The sequence below is a fragment of the Carlito syrichta genome, unplaced genomic scaffold, assembly GCF_000164805.1.
Source record: "Carlito syrichta isolate Samal-C Ts95f unplaced genomic scaffold, Tarsius_syrichta-2.0.1 Scaffold309724, whole genome shotgun sequence".
Classification (NCBI taxonomy): domain Eukaryota; kingdom Metazoa; phylum Chordata; class Mammalia; order Primates; family Tarsiidae; genus Carlito; species Carlito syrichta.
The window spans coordinates 625409-642841 of NW_007253820.1; the positions used below are offsets into that span (position 1 = coordinate 625409).

A 17433-nucleotide genomic window follows, 5' to 3' on the forward strand; every position below is an offset into this window, starting at 1 on the left:
GGCTCCGGTGATCCTTCCGCCTCAGCCTTCCAAGTAGCTGGAGCTACAGGCTTGTGCTACCATGCCTGTCTAATTTTTGATTTACTGTAGAGACGTGGTCTCGCCAAGTTGCCCAAGTGGGTTTCAAACCCGCAGGCTAAGGCGATTACTCGCCTCGGCCTCCCAAAGTGCTGGGATTACAGGCTGAGTCACCAATTTTTTTTTTTTTTAATTTATTGTAGAGACAAGATCTCTCACCTTGTTGCCCAGGCTGGTCCCTGGACTTAGTCAATCCTCTTGCCTCTACCTCCCAAAGTGCTTGGATTACAGGCATGAGCTACCATGCCCGGCATGAATGATTTTTAAGGGATAGTGAATTATTTTTTATTTTTTTGAGTTGGAATCTCACTGTTCCCCAGGCTGGAGTGCAGTGGCATGCTCACAGTCACCATAGCCTTGACCTGCTGGGTTCAGGTGATCTTTTCCACCCCAGCCTTCCAAGTAGCTGGAACTACAGGCACACACCGCCATGCCTGGCTAGTTTTTTGGTTTATTGTAGAAATGAGGTCTCACCAAGTTGCCCAGGTTGGTCTCCAACCTGTGGGCTCAGGCGGTCCCCTCACCTTGGCCTCCCAAAATGCTGGGATTATAGGCGTGAGCCACTGCCTGACCTAGTAATGATTTTTAGGGGAATTCAGTGGATTGAAGAACATGCAGTGACTGGGGACAAAGCCTGTTGGGCCCACAGAGCAGACAGTGGTTTAATGACACAAGTCTTTTGAGGTGTGTTGACTGGTTTTAGTCTTTCTTTCTTTCTTCATTCATTCATGCATGCATGCATGCATGCCAGAGTCTTTCTCTATCGCCCAGGCTGGAACTTCAGTCTTTATTCCTGTGGTGGTATAAGTTCAGTTAGTGAAAACTCAAGGAAGAGACCAACGATAATTGTTCTTTTTGGTAGGAAAAGAATTTAGGCAGATAAGAGAACTTAAGGATTAACAGCTTCATTTTGTGCTTTGAGAGATATGGAGGGGTGGTTAGAGAGACCTTGAAAGAATGCTTCTTTAGTTCAACATGCTCAAGCCTCATATTTTGGAATATTGGTATCTGAGCCTTAGCCACATATTAACAGAGTAGTGCAACCATCACCACAATCAGTGTTAGATCATTTTAGTCACTCCTGGAAGAAACCCTGTCCTGTCCTCATTAACAATCACTCTCCATTTCTCCCACCCACCCACAAGCCTAGGCAACCACCAATCTACTTTCTGTCTTTAGGTTAGCCTGTTTTGAATCTGTCATATAAATTGAATCGTACAATGCATGACCTTTTGTGTCTTCTTTCACTTGGCATAATGTTTTCAAGTCTCATCCGTTTAGTAACAAGTATTAGTACTTCTTTCATTTTTTTTCTTTTTCTTTTTTTTTGAGTTGAAGTGTCACTCTGTTGCCCAGACTGAAGTGCAGTGGCATACTCACAGCCACCACTGCTTCGGCCTGCTCAGGTGATCCTTCAGCTTCAGCCTTCCAAGTAGCTGGAACTACAGGCATCCGCCACCACGCATGGCTAATTTTTTGATGTATTGTGGAGATGGGGTCTCGCCAAGTTGCCCAGGCTGGTCTCGAATCCCTGGGCTTAGGCAATCCTCTTGCCTCGGCCTCCCAAAGTGCTGAGATTACAGGCTTGAGCCACCACACCTAGCCCTTCATTCCTCTTTATTACCAAATAATATTTCATTGTATGAATATACCACATTTTATTTATCCATTCATCAGTTGATGGATGTTTGGGTTGTTTCCACTTTTTGGTTTTTATGAATAATGCTATGAACATTGTGTGCATATTTGTGTGAGGACATGTTTTCAGTTTTCTTCGGTGTAGGAGTGAAATTGCTAGGTCATATGAACTACACATTTAGCGTTTTGAGGAATTCCAAATTATTTTTCAAAGCAGCCATACCATTTTGCATTCCTATCAGCAGTATGTGAGGATTCCAGTTTTTCTACATCTATGCCAGTGCTTGTTATCTAACCTATTTTGTTTTTTTTTTTTTTTTGAGTTGGAGTCTCACTCTGTCACCCAGACTGGAGTGCAGTGGCCGCTCCCGGCCACCGCAGCCTCGACCTGCTGGGCTCCGGTGATTCTTTCGCCTCAGCCTTCCAAGTAGCCAGAATTACAGGCGCGCGCTACCACGCCCGGCTGATTTTTTGATTTATTATAGAGATGAGGTCTCGCTGCCCAGGCGGGTCTCGAACCCGCAGGCTCAGGCAATCCACTCACCTCAGCCTCCCAAAGGCACGGGATTACAGGCTGAGCCACTGAGCCCGGCCTAACTTTTTTATTATAGCCATCCTAGAGGATGTGCAGTGGCATCTCAGTGTGTCAGTGTGCTTTTCTTTTTTCTTTTTTTTTTTTTTTTTGACTCAAGTTAATTAAAAAAATTTTTCTTGTAGAGACAAGGTCTTACTGTGTTACATAGACTGGTCTTAAACTCCTAGGCTCAAGCAATCCTCCTTTCTCAGCCTCTCAAAATTCTGGAATTATAGGTGTGAGCCACCATGCTCGGCCTGTATTTTTGTTTTTTTAGATAGAGGCAAGGTCTTACTATGTTGCCCAGGCTGGTCTTGAACTTCTGGGCTCCTTTCTCCACCTCCCAAAGTGCTAAGATGACAGGCATGAACCAATAGTTGTTTTTATTGTAAGAGGCCACCACAGCTTATACTTGCCGGGCTCAAGTGATCCTTCCACCTCAGTCTTCCAAGTACCTGGAACCACAGGCATGTGCTACCACACTTGGCTGCTTTTTAAAAAATTTGTTGTAGAGATGAGGTCTTGGCTGTTTTGCTCAGGCTGGTCCCGAACCTGTGGACTCAGGCAATCCTCTCACTTTCACCTCTCAAAGTGCTGGGATTAGAGGCTTGAACCACCATGCCCAGCCATACTTTTTGCTTTTTAAGACTGTCTCACTGTGTTGCACACGCTGGTCTCAAACTCCTGGGCTCAAGTGATCCTCCACCTCTGTGTCCTCAGTAACTGATTATAGGCACATGCCACTGTGCCTGGCCAAATGTATACTTTAAAAAAAATTTTTTTAAATCTACTGTATTATCTTAATGAGCAATTAGTAAACAATTTACTTGTAAAATTCAAAATGTTTTTTCTCTAACTATAACGCAGAAGAATATTATCACACATCACCTACAAGACTTATACATCAACCATGTAAAGTCTTTCCACTTAGATTTCCTTAACACATCTTACATTTCAGTGTACTTAATCTTCCATGGAAAAGTATGAATGATGGCTGTGTAATATAGAAGAATTTGTCTAGCTCTGATAAAGCAGCAATTGACCATGTGCTTTTATAATAACACTAGAAAAGCGGACAGAGTGAGACTCCAACTTGGAAAAAAAGATATAGCATAAGGTGATTTGAGATTCATATTATGTTAATGTGTGCTCTCCAAAAAGTCTAAAATTTTTTCAATGCCAACACAGTATGTATATATGTATATTTGAGTCAGGGTCTCACTTTGTTGCCCAGGCTGGAGTGTAATGTACAATCATGGCTCATCACAGCCTTTACCTCCTGGCCTCAGGTGAGCTTTCTGCTTCATCCTCCCAAGTAGCTGGGACCACAGGCACACACTGCCATTCATGGCTAATTTTTTGATTTTTTTTTTTTTAATTTTTTATTTTTTGTAAATACAAGGTCTTGCTATGCTATCCAGGCTGGATAAACAAAGTATAATTTGAATAGAATTATAACTTGCCAAAATTCAATACAAATAAAATAACTAACAATTTAAACTTTGGAATATTCTCTATAATCAGTACTCTAATTTAGAGTAGTGTCTTTTTTTTTTTTTTGAGTTGGAGTCTCACTCTGTCACCCAGGCTGGAGTGCAGTGACATGCTTACAGCCACCACAGCCTTGGCTTGCAGGGCTCAGGTGATCCTTCTGCCTCAGCCTTCCAAGTAGCTGGAACTACAGGAATGCCCGACTTATTTTTTGATTTATTGTAGAGACAAGGTCTCACCAAGTTGCCCAGGCTAGTCTCGAAGCCCTGAGCTTTGGTAATCATCTTGCTTCAGCCTTCCAAAGTGCTGGGATTATAGGATAAGTAATATCTTAAAGCATTAGTATCCTACTGCGTCCTACCCTGAAACATCCGATGTTTATTTAAACTTGATTTTTGATTATTTATTCACATTAATGCATCTGTAAATTACCTTTTAGTGTGAACTCTTTGATGTTTTCTAAGGTATATTTTTTGGACAAGTAGTTTTCCTTATTGCATTTGTAGAGTTTTTCTCCAGTACTAATTTACTGAAGTTGAATACAGTTTGATAAACTGTTGGAGGGTTTGCTGCCAGTATAAATTCTCCTGTGTACATTAAGATCTATGACATAAGTGAAGGTATCACACCCCTCTGTATATGTGTAGTATTTTTCTTCAATATAAATACTCTTCTGCACTCTAAAACTGAAATCTTGTGAATGGTTTTTCAACGATCATTACATTTGCAACCCTTTTTTCAGTGTGAGCTATCTGATGTAGAGGAAGATGTGAGCAAGTATTATAGCCTTTGCTATAGATAGGTTCTTTTTTAATAGATCTGAGATCTGGGACTTTTGATATGGAGCTTGGGAGACTACTGATGGGAGTTTCAGTGGATGGTTGGGGAGAATGGGAGGAAATACAAAGGTTATAAGTGAAAAACTTAGTAAATATTTACTTTTTATTTACTAAATAAAAAGCTGGGGCAACCCCTTTGGGTCTCCTCCCACTGTGGCAGCTTTTTTGTCTTCTCAATAAATCCTGCTTTTAAAAAAAAAAACTGCCTCTCTGAGTAAAAATAATAAATCTGCCTAATCTTTATGAAATTAAATTGATTTGAGGAGTGAATTAACATTTCAAATATTGAAATGTTTCCCTTTTCTTTTATGTAGTCATCTCAGCAAAACTTAAAGAAAACAAAAAGAATTGGTTTGGACCAAGTCCTTATGTAGAAGTCACAGTAGATGGACAGTCAAAGAAGACAGAAAAATGCAACAATACGAACAGTCCCAAGTGGAAGCAACCCCTTACAGTGTAAGTTTGAAAATATTTTCTATACTATATTTTGTTTAGTAGGTAAGTGGAAATACAGCTTTGAAAAATGTTTCTCACTTGATTTGTTTTTCTTTTTGAGTCAGGGTCTGTGTCGCCCAGGCACTGCTACAATCTTAGTTCACTGCAGCCTCAATCTTCTGGGCTCAGGCGATGCTCCCACCTCAGCCTCCCAAGTAGCTGGGTCTACAGACACAGCTCATGCCACCATGCCTGGTTAATATTTCTGGATTTTTTTTTTTTTATAGAGATGAGGTTTTGCTGTGTTCCCCAGGCTGATTTGAAACTCCTGGGCTCAAGCAGTCCTCCTGCCTTGCCCTCCCGAATAGCTAGTACTACAGGCGTGAGCCACCATACCCAGCAGTTGGTTGGTTGGTTGGTTGTTTTGTTTTTTCCTTCTCCTTTCTCTCCCTCATCTTTTTATTTTCCTTTTCCTGTGACTCCTTCCTAAAGTTTCATTTTTGTTTCTCTTTAGATATTTCTGTTTTTCCAGCTCGTCCCTTTCTTTGCCTTCTCCAGATCAATTGGTGTTGTTTATCACTAGTGCCACTGAACAATAGTTGGGAGAGCCCATGGTCATGGACCTACAAAGATTTTAGCAATTTTTTTTTTACTCTTATAGAATTGGGGGGTTAAAAGTGGCTTAGTCTGGTTTTTTTACTTAATTTTTAGTTATTATTATTACTGTTCTTTTTGAGACGGGGTCTCACTCTGATGCCCAGGCTAGAGTGTAGTGATGTAATCATGGCCCACCATAGCCTCAAACTCCTGGGCTTAGGTGATCCTCCTGCCTCAACCTCCTGAGCAGCTGGGACTACAGGTACATGCCACCATGCCTGGCTAATTTTTTGTAGAGACAAGTTCTTGCTATGTTTATTAGGCTGGTCACGAACTTCTGAGCTTAAGTGATCCCCTGCTTTAGCCTCCCGAAGTGCTGGGAACCACTCTGCTCAGCCTTAACATTTTTTTTTTTTTTTTTGAGTCGGAGTCTCACTCCGTCATCCAGACTGGAGTACAGTGGCATGCTTATGTCTATTGCAGCCTCAACCTGCTGGACTCAGGCAATCCTCAGCCTTCTAAGTTCCTGGAACTACAGGTGCACACCACCATGCCCGGCTAATATTCTGATTCATTGTTGAGGCAAAGTATCGTCATGTTGCCCAGACTGGTCTTGAACCTTGAACCTCAGGCAGTCCTCTTGTCTCCAGCCCCTCAAAGTGCTAGGATTGCAGGCGTGAGCCACTGCACCCAGCTTAAAATAGCATTTTAGTTTTGAGAGTACTGGGCTGGGCTTTGTGGCTCTTGCCTGTAATCTCGACACTTTGGGAGGCTGAGGAGAGAATATTGCTTGAGCCCAGGAGTTTGAGACCCTTAGGCAACATAGCAAGACCTCACCTCTATAATAAATCATAGTAACAAATTTAAAAAATGAAATTGGAGTGCCCACACAAACCAACATGAAGTTTTTTTCTTTTTTTTCAATGAGATGAGAGGTCTCGTCATGTTGCCCAGCCTGGTCTCGAACCCATGGGCTCAGACAGTCCTCTCACCTCTCGACCTCCAAAGTGCTGGCATTATAGGCGTGAGCCACCACGCCCCGCCATGGTTTTTTGTATGTTAAAAATGTTATATTAGCCAGGCTCGGTGGCTCAGCCTGTAATCCCCCATCTTTGGGAGGCTGAGGTGAGTGGATTGCCTGAGCCCGCGGGTTCGAGACCTGCCTGGGCAGCAAGACCTCATCTCTACAATAAATTAAAAAATCAGCTGGGCGTGGTAGCACATGCCTGTAATTCTGGCTACTTGGAAGGCTGAGGTGGAAGGATCACCGGAGCCCAGCAGGTCAAGGCTGCGGTGGCCGGGAGCGACCACTGCACTCCAGTCTGGGCAACAGAGTGAGACTCCAACTCAAAAAAAAAAAAAGTTATATTATTCTTTTGTTTCCTTAGCCTTTTTTGTTTGTTTGTTTAATGTGACAGAGTCTCACTGTATTGTCCGATCTGGTCTTGAACTCCGGATTCAAACAATCTTTCCTCCTCAGCCTCCCCAGTAGCTGGGACTACTATACATTTTATTTTACAGCTTTGTTTTTGTTCTTAACAGTTGTGCAATTGTTACCTTTCTACCTGAGTACATATAAGCCTGACATCACTTAGATAACTGTAACAAAGACTACAGGCGTGCACCACTACGCCCCGATAATATTTTTATTTTTTTTTTTGTAAAGATAGAGGCTTGCTATGCTCCCCAGAGTGTTCTTGAACTTTTGGCCTCAAGTGATGCTCCCACTTCAGCATCCCGAAGTGTTGGGATTACAGATATGAGTCACTGTATCCAACCTATAATTTATTTTTTATTTTTTTGAGTTGGAGTCTCACTCTGTCGCCCAGGCTGGAGTGCAGTGTCATGTTCACGGCTACCGCAGCTTTGACCTGCTGGGCTCAGACGAGCCTTTTGCCTCAGCCTTCCAAGTAACTGGAACTACAGGTGTGTGCTACCATGCCCAGCTGGTTTTTTGACTTATTGTAGAGACAAGTTGTCACCAGGTTGCCCTGAACCCCTGGGTCTAGGCAGTACCTAGCATCTTCTATTTTAATTTTTAAAATAGCCTTCAGTGAGTGTCCAATATCTTAGTTTATAATACTAACATTTGAGGCTTTGTCAATAAGTGTTAAAATTGAGCTATATCCTACTTCTGTGAATCCAAATTATAGAGAATAACACCAACATATAAAGATATATGCATGTGAATGTACACTACAACACTAAGAGTATAACATTACAAACTAACTAATAAATTAATAGGGAACTATTAAAATAAATTATAGATGACGGGTATGGTGGCTCATGCCTGTAATCCCAGCACTCTGGAAAGCCAAGGTGAGAGGATCACTTGAGGTCAACACTTCGAGACCAACCTGGGCGACAAAGTGAGACCTTTTCTCTGCAAAAATTTCTTTAATAAGTGGACTGGACATGGTGGTGCGTGCTTAAAGCCCCAGCTACTTGTGAGGCTGAGGCAGAAGGATTACCTGAGCCCAGAACATTGGGACTGTAGTGAGCCATGATCAGGACAATGCACTCCAGCCTAGGGAATAGAATGAGACTCTAACTAAAAAAAAAAGAAGAAAGGATGATTTATCAACAAATGGATTTTAAAATAATATAAGCATATTTGATTTGGAGACCTAAGGTATATTAACAATGTAGATCATAATGCTAAAGTTAAGAAAAAAGATGTAGATCAAATATAACTACTTGCTACCATATCACATACACACAAATTGCTTTTCTGGAATTTTGAATTTTTTTCCTTTAGAGAAATGAACTATCAACTTTAAAAAAAAAAGCTTTATTTCTAAGTGATAAGATGAAATTATAAGGTCTTTTCTTCACATATGTATGCTTATGTGGATTGTATTTATTCCTAATAAATGATAAACCAGATTGGTATGCCTACATCTTTTTTTTTTCATTTGAGTTGAAGTCTTACTCTGTCACTCAGACTGGAGTTCATTGGCATGATCACAGCTCACCACACCCTTGACCTCCTGAGATCAGGTGATCCTTTTGCCTCAGCCTCCTCAGTAGTCGGTACTACAGGCATGCACCACCACGCTGGAGTAATTTTTTTTTTTTTTTTTTCAGTTCGAGTCTCATTCTGTCACCCAGACTGGAGTGCAGTGGCACACTCCTGTCCACTGCAGCCTCAACCTGCTGGGCTCCTGCGATCCTTTCACCTCATCCTTTCAGTTAGCTGGAACTACAGGTGTGCACTACCATGCCTGGCTAATTTTTTATTTTATTGTAGAGATGAGGTCTCACCAAGTTGCCCAGGTGGGTCTCGAACCCACAGGTTCAGGCAATCCACTCACCTCAGCCTCCCAAAGTGCTGGGATTACAGGCTGAGCCACCGAGCCCGGCAATTTTTAAAAAAGTTTTTGTAATGGCTATGTTGCCCAGGCCTTCCTACCTCGGCCTCCCAAGGTAGGCCAGGATTAGTCATGAGTCACCCATGTCCAGCTGAATATGCCTGTATCTTTCACATGGATTTTTGAAGTTCTGTTAGCATCTTAATGTAGTATATGACAATTTTTGAGCAAGTGAGTGAAACTTAAGAATTTATTAAAGAGCATCATGAAACTCAATTATAGAATTATTATTCAGATGATCCTTATCTGTAGGCTTTCTGTTTCTAATTAGTGGCCCAATTTATGACCATACCATCCTGAACATGCACCCTATTTTTAGTTAAGGCCCATCATAGATTGAGCCTAAATCAAACAGTATATGAGTGAAAATTTTAAAAACACAAGTGAGGCAGGGCATAGTGGTACATGCCTGTAATCCTATCTACTCAGGAGGCTGAGGTGGGAAGATTGCTTGAGCCCAGGAGTCTGAGACTAGCCTGGGCTAAATATCAAGAGATCATCTCATTTCTTTTTTTTTTTAAAGGACTGGGTGTGGTGGCCTCATACCCATAATCCCAGCTCTTTGGGAGACCAAGGTGGGAGGATCACTTGAGCCCAGGAGTTTAAGACCAGCCTGGGCAACATGATGAGACCTTGTCTCTACAAAAAATAAGAAATTAGCTAGGTGTGGTGGTGAGCACCTGTAGTCCCAGCTATTTGAGAGGCTGAGGTATGAGCCACCATGCCCAGCAAAATAAGGATTCAGTTTGTAAATTATTCACTCCTTTGTGTTCTTGAAGTAAAACTTGTTTTCTAACACTATATTGCATAATAAATAGTTTTGCTTTTGTTAACAATATGTGTATAAAGTTGTCCCTACAGTTCAACCACAAGTGGAAATGAACATGTGTGCATGCAGTGTTGAGATATAGTTTTCATAAGATTACAGAATATAGGCCATATTTGTTGTACAGTAAACTGAAGGGTGCAGTGAGAAGGCTTTAGACTTAAAACTTAATAATAATTTAGGTTCCCATTGTAATATTTAATGAGAATAATATTTTTCTTCTTTTTTTACTTTTAGTATCGTCACCCCTATGAGTAAATTAAATTTTCGTGTATGGAGTCACCAGACACTGAAATCTGATGTTTTGTTGGGAACTGCTGGAATAGATATTTATGAAACATTAAAGACAAACAATATGAAACGTATGTATCAGAGTAATAGAAATTGCACTTAGGAGTTGGTTTTTCTGGAAGAAATTAATATCCCAAACATGCATTTTCACACATGCCTTTAAGTTGTAGTTGGTTATAGAATAATCTTGACCCGTTTACAGCATTCTGAGTAGGCCTGATTTGGCCATTCATCTTGGGCCCAATGTTTTGAGTAAATACGTATTTACTTAGTAAATAGATGTTATTAAAGTAATACATAGTTAATTATGAAAAAATAAAGTAGAAGTGAAATAAAAAAATGTGAATCCCACTTCAGAGTGTCAAATACAACGAATATTTGGATGGATTTTCTTTTCGGTTACTTTTTTTGGTTTGGTTTTGTTATTGAGTCAGGACATTACTCTGCCCAAGTTGGAGTGCAGCGGCACTACCACAGCTCACTGGAGCTTCCAACTCCCAGTCTCAAGTGATCCTCCTGTTTCAGTCTCCTGAGTAGTGGGGAGTACAGCTACACATTGCCACACCTGGCTAATTGTTTTTTGTGGTTTTTTTTTTGAGTTGGGGTCTCACTTTGTTGCCCAGGCTGGAGTGCAGTGGCACGCTCATGGCCACCACAGCCTGAACCTGCTGGACCCAAGAGATCCTTCCACCTCTGCCTTTCAAGTACCTGGAACTACAGGCACATGCCACAATGCACAGCTAATTGAAAAAAAAAATTTATTGTAGAGAAGAGGTCTTACCATGTTGCCCAGGCTGGTTGCGAACCCCTGGGCTGAGGCAATCCTCTGGCCTCAGCCTCCCAAAGTTCTGGGATTATAGACTTGAGCCACTGCACCTGGCATAGGGCTCATTTCGTATTTAGGGTTTATATAGTATAATCCATTTTTAAATTATGTTTTCCTTCAATATAATTCAGGTGTATATTGCTAAATAATGCTTGTTGTCATGTAGGCCCATTTTATACTGTGGTCTTAAAAGGATTTAGTGAATATAATAAATGAAGTGATTGAAATATTTAACATTTTACATTATAGATATTAAACATTGGGAAATTTTGTTCTCTTTTTAAAATACAGTGTTTTAGTGTCAAAGTCTTAAAACCTTAGATGAAGTATAGTAAAACAACTTAAAATATATATATATATATTTTTTCAAACATTAGATTTTTAACAGTTAAGATAGCTTAAAAGGATAAAAGATGATAATTTTTTCTTGTAATTTTATTCTCTTCTAGTTGAAGAAGTAGTTGTGACTTTGCAGCTTGTGGGTGACAAAGAGCCAACAGAGACAATAGGAGACCTGTCGATTTGTCTTGATGGGTTGCAGTTAGAGTCTGAAGTTATTACTAATGGTGAAACTACATGTTCAGAAAGTAAGTGATTACTTTTTGTCACATCTTTAATGGTTCATCTTACATAAAACAGCCTGTGTACCATATTGTGTGTAATTATTTTGATTCTCAGATTAAAGAAATGATTTTTGCTTTTAAAAAAACAGACAGTGGTCACTTTAAACATTTTCTTCTCTTTTCTTTTTTTTTGAGTTGGAGTCTTACTCTGTCACCCAGGCTGGAGTGCAGTGTCACACTCATGGCTCCCCCAGCGTCGAACTGCTGGGCTCTGATGATTCTTCCGCCTCAGCCTTCCAGGTAGCCAGAATTATAGGTGTGTGCTACCATGCCCAGCTAATTAGAAAAAATTTTTTTTATTGTAGAGATGAGGTCTCACCAAGTTGCCTGGGCTGGTCTCGAACCCTGGCTCAGGCAATTCTCTCACTTCAGCCTCCCAAAGTGCTGGGATTGCAGGTTGAGCCACCGAGCCCAGCCTAAACATTTTCTTTTTAGTGCATTGTTTACATGAATTTAAACAATTTGTATTTTTATATAGGTTGAAAAACTAGCCAGATAGTAGTTGAATCACAGTTGGCCCCATGAATTGAATTGATCGATTGATTGATGTAGCTGGATTCTCACTCTGGATTCTCAGGCTGTAGTGCAGTGGCACGTTCACAGCCACTGCATCCTTGACCTGCTTGGCTCAGGTGGTCCCTCCACCTCAGCCTACCAAGTAGCTGGAAGTGATCCTTCCACATCAGCCTTCCAAGTAGCCTGTAGGCTCACGACATCATGCCTGGCTAATTTTTTATTTATTGTAGAAATGAATCTTGCTGTATTACCCAGCAATCGTCTTACCTTCCCACCTCCCAAAATGCTGGGATTACAGGCCTGAGCCACTGCACCCAACCTTGAATTGACTTATAAAACTTTTATTTTGTATGCTAATAATGGCGGTTGCTATGGCATGTTATGTGCCTCATACCTTCTGATGCCAATGGCAGGCATAGTTCATTGTCTGCAGCAGCATGTGGTTGAATTTAAATGTGACTCCAAATCCTAATTAGTATAGTTCCAGACAGCCAATACAAGCTGAAATCTGTGTGCCGTTCCTCTTCTATTTTTGTAGGCTACACTTACAGAGATATATTTTGACAAACCAATTCATTAGATGTGTGCTCGTGTATCTTAAAATTTGTGTCTACCTACCTTGGTGTTAAAGAGGAATAAACATGAGGTGTGATTAAAAGAAGTTTCTTGTGGCACCTGAGTTAGTGTCTGCACAGCTAACAAATTTGGTAATACTTCTTCCCAGTGTATTCTCTATCAGATATTTCTATCACTTACTAACATGTTAAGTGTATTTTTCACTTGAAACATAGATTTTAGACACCTCAAGACAAAGAAAGAGCAGATTAATGGATTCCTTGATTCGTTTGACAAAGATCTTTTGCTTTACATTATAAGACTGGGCGTGGTGGCTCAAGCCTGTAATCTCAGCACTTTGGGAGGCCGAAGTGAGAGAATTGCCTAAGTTCAGAGGTTCAAGACCAGCCTGGGCAACTTGGCGAGACCTCATCTCTTCAATAAATCAAAAAACTAGCTAGGAATGGTAGCATGTGCCTGTAGTTCCAGCTACTTGGAAGGCTGATGTGGAAGGATCACTTGAGCCCAGCAGGTCAGGGCTGTGGCGGCCGTGAGCATCCCACTGCACTCCAACCTGAGTGACAAAGTGAGACTCCAACTCCAACTCAAAAACAAACCCCAAAAAACTGCATTATGAAACATTTTGCAGGTGTCAGTTGCTATTCTTCTTTTTATAGTTTGTTGGAAATTTCCTACTTCTTCTTTAACTCATGACAGTTTTTGGTAGCAGGAACTTCAAGATAGTTGTAGTGTGTCTTTCATATTGGTTCTTTGGTACCAGCGAGGATGGAGAGAAATTTCTGAAGTGGTTATATTGCTTCAGAATTGATACTTTAATTGACTGTTGTTCACAAGAACTCTATAATACTCACCTTTATATATATATATATTATATTAAAAAATTGGAAATCTGGAAGACAAAATGCAGTTTAAAGTGTTAAATCACCTTAAACATCAGTATTTATAGCTTCCTAGGTTTTTTCCCCAGAAGTTGGAACTACTTCTGATGCATAATATGTAATAATTAACACGTATAAAGCTTGTCACCTTCATATTTCAGGATAGAAACTAAACTGTATACTATATGATTATATATATTATATATATATAAAATATTTATATACACACTCTTATGGTGACACTGTTTATCTCCTGTGGAAGTGGGCATTTCTGATTGACTAATTTTAGAAACTTATGCTAGATATTTTGGTGTAATTTTTCTGATTTCACTTATGTTTCATTTATCAGCCATTTTAGGAGGATATGAGGTGGGACCCAAAAAAATCGGAATTATTTTTTGTAGGGTGGGCTCCTTGTAGTACAAGCTTCACTGCTAGGTAAGATTCCTAGTAACCCATTGACCTCAGTGTACCAGCTAGTGTTGTCGTGAGAGGTTGCATTCAACTTCAGTGAATTTTCTTTTTGGAGATTATTTTTTTCAACATGTTTGCCCATTTTATTATGGTGATTTATGAGTGTACCTGCCCATTCTGTGCTGAGTGTCCAGCAGTTTTTGACCCAAAATGGCTTGAGCCCTGTGCTCCACCCTCCCTATTTGCCCTGTCTTGTACCGAGTGACTTTTCTTTTTGTTTCTCTGGATGAAAAAAGTCCTCAAAGGGAAACATTTTGGCAATGTGGAAGAAATGAAACAAAAACAGCAGAAGCACCAAAGGGCATCAAAATTGACAAGTTCAGAAAGTGTTTTGAGCAGTGGAAAAAGTGTCTCGATAGAGTGCATCAAACAGAGAGTACTTTGGAGGTGACTGAAGTTTAAACATGTAAGAATAAATACACAATTTTTTTTATAAATAACCTGTCTTTTTTGAATTCTCCCCCCCGTATATTCCATAGAAAAGGAATTCTTACAAAACTGAAATTTACCCTTTTAGCCCAAATGTATTTTATTGTACCTTTTTTTAGTCACTTTAAACCTCTTTATTGAGTTGTATTTTATGTGTCATAAAATTCACCCATTTCAAGTTATACAATTTAAGGGCTTTTAGTAACCTGAGGGATCCAGCTATCACTGTAAATCAGGTTTAGAATATTTTATCCCCTCAATAAAATCTTTCTTGCCCAGTTGACAGGAAATCCTATTCCAACCTTTGGCCTCAGACAACCACTAATTTATTTTCTGTCTCTAAAAATGTGTCTTTTGTGGATATTTTATATAAATGGAATCATACAATATGTGTTTTCTTTCACTTAGCACAGTGTTTTTGAGGTTTATCCATGACACAACATGTTTCAATATGTTTTTTTAAATTACTGAATAGTTTTCCATTACATAGATATATCACATTTTACTTATCCATTCACCTGTAGCATTTAAAAAATATATATGTCTAGACTGGATCAGACACTTGCCAACCTTGTTAAGTATGGCGTAATATAGCAGCTTTTGAATGAATTAATCCATTAATTATACTCTGGTGTAATTTGATGATTTCACTGTTTCAAATTATGACTATTCAGGGACTATTCTTCTTTTAATAAATGGTCATAGATAGTTGAACTTTAGTCCTTGTTTATGCATTTTATAGTTTTTCCCTGTCCTTCTCTGCCTACTATCTCTTTTTGCTGGTATTAATATGCTTACCTTTAGCAGTCTCCCTCCAGCACTTTTATAGAAAAAAGACCCTCGGCTGGGCACAGTAGCTCAAGCCTGTAATCCCAGCATTTTGGGAGGCCAAGGTGAGAAGATTGCCTGAGTCCAGGGGTTCAAGACCAGCCTGGGCAACTTGATGAGACCTCGTCTCTACAATAAATCAAAAAATTAGCCAGGCATGGTGGCATGCGCCTGTAGTTCCAGCTACTTGGATGACTGAGGTGAAAGGATCACCAGAGCCCAGCAAGTCGAAGCTGTGTTGGCCATGAGTGTGCTACTACACTCCAGCCTGGGCAACAGAGTGAAACTCCAACTCAAAAAAAAAGTAAAAAGATCCTGCCTAAATCCTAGCAGTGTTTCCCATCAGTAAAATTGGAAGGAAATATGAACGTTGTGGCATTCGTTTTGGCCACTTGGAGACCCATTTGTGCCTTTCCTGTTCTTTAAGCTGTTTTTCAGGCTCCTACACATAATAGTTTCCCTATTTTTAGAATATTTTATTTTCTAAAAATAGTTTCCCTATTTTTAGAATATTTTATCATTCTGCTGGTGACCTGTTTAAACTTTTATGTTAAAGGTGCTTCTCAGAATGATGATGGCTCCAGATCCAAGGATGAAACCAGGTAAGAGTTTACTGATCGTTTACCACAGAACATAGAAAGATACAAGGGAGAATTAGTAAATATTCATTTTAGTGAAAACTTCAAGTTCAGATTGATAGGAGGATAAATGAATGTCAAAAAGAATCCAGAACTCGAGGTAAATAGGGAAATATTTGTGAAAGATTGAGGAGTCTTAGATTATCTGACTGCAGCTACCTGGAGTAGGCCAGGGATAACCAAATCGTTGATACTTTCTTCAACTTGCAGAATGTAAATATATTGACACATTTCCAAGGGCAGGAAATTCTGAATCCCAGGGTCATCGCCAGGCTGATACGCTTTTTTTTCTAGGAGAGCTGTCATACGAGCTTTACTTATATGTGAAGGTTACCAACAGCTGTGTGATATCTTCTGGGCCTTTGTTACAAGTGACAGAGAGTTGTATCAACTGTTTGCTGCTAGCCCAGGTTTAACTCTAGTGTACCTATCTGCCTTCAAGTATGGTCCTAAAAAGCATTGAAAGCCTTGGTTTATGGGAATTGACTTAACAAACTTTGTTTATTGGTCATCCTGGAAACTGGTAATAGGAGATAAAATTGGAAATGAGACGATTATACTCTCCCCCCTCCCCCCCGATTCTACTCTTAAAGCACTAAGTGACAAGATAACTACAGAGTGCAGTGGTTATAAAAGTTCATTGGATTCTTTGTTTTTCCCAAATTGGGTAAGCGGTAGGTAGGAAGAAGAGGATGGACCATGGAAGTAGTAGTCAGAAGGGGAGAAGAACCAGAAAAAAATGTTACAGAAAATAAAGGAAGATTATCCAGAAAGATGGGATATTATAGTGTTAGTTCCTCTAGGGGAAGCTAGGTGAAGAAAGTAGAGCAAAATCCTTATGGTTGCTAAGGCTGTGTTGGTAGGTTCATGGGGGTTTGTTGTACAAGTCTATCTGCTTTGTGATGTAATGAGAAGTTACAGACAGCTTATCAGGATCTTTAGGAAAATCAGAGTTTATAATTATACCTGTTGTTTCTTACCTAATAGAAGTCTACCTTCACAGTCACTCCTATGACAAAGACTAATTTCCTACGCTAATTTCACAAGTGGTAGAATATTAAGGAGTGGTGACTTTTTTCTCAGAGGATAACAACTACTTTTATTTCTCACTGTGATTAAAATCAATAGAAAAGATCTTTAAAATTATGTAAATATCTTTGTAGACTACAACAACTTATTATGCCTCTTCTGCCTCTTTTTAGTGTTTGTTTAATGGAAGATTCTAGAGTTCCTTAAGTTTTATTCAAAACTTAATGTTTCTGTGAGCTTTGATCATTTAATCTTTTGCATAATAAAGCCATATTTTTGCACTAATAAGTGGGAATGTGAGAGAATTTTATATGCTCAATAAAGAGTTGTGTACGCCAGTGTTGCTTGTTTACTTTCTACAAGTCTTTCTTACAATACTTTCATGAAAACACTTGTAGTCTCAGTGTAGACATTTCTTGCAAAGGCTTTGCGAGAGCCCCACTTCATGCTCTTCATTTTTTTTTTTTTTTTTTTTT

General features: G+C 39.7%; 1 protein-coding gene across 4 annotated transcripts in view; it reads left to right on the forward strand.

Annotated features, from left to right (window-relative positions):
• ITCH (itchy E3 ubiquitin protein ligase) overlaps positions 1 to 17433 on the forward strand; it is a 148752-nt gene that overhangs the window by 49129 nt on the left and 82190 nt on the right. For 2 of the 4 annotated variants that reach the window (XM_008067625.2, XM_008067626.2), the window contains exons 4-7: positions 4935 to 5076; positions 10087 to 10211; positions 11416 to 11553; positions 15847 to 15892. In XM_008067625.2, the coding sequence (XP_008065816.1) occupies positions 4935 to 5076; positions 10087 to 10211; positions 11416 to 11553; positions 15847 to 15892 (451 nt within the window). Of the gene's footprint in view, positions 1 to 4934; positions 5077 to 10086; positions 10216 to 11415; positions 11554 to 15846; positions 15893 to 17433 lie in introns of all 4 variants that reach the window. The other 2 variants (XM_021717386.1, XM_021717385.1) reach the window with 2 other exon arrangements.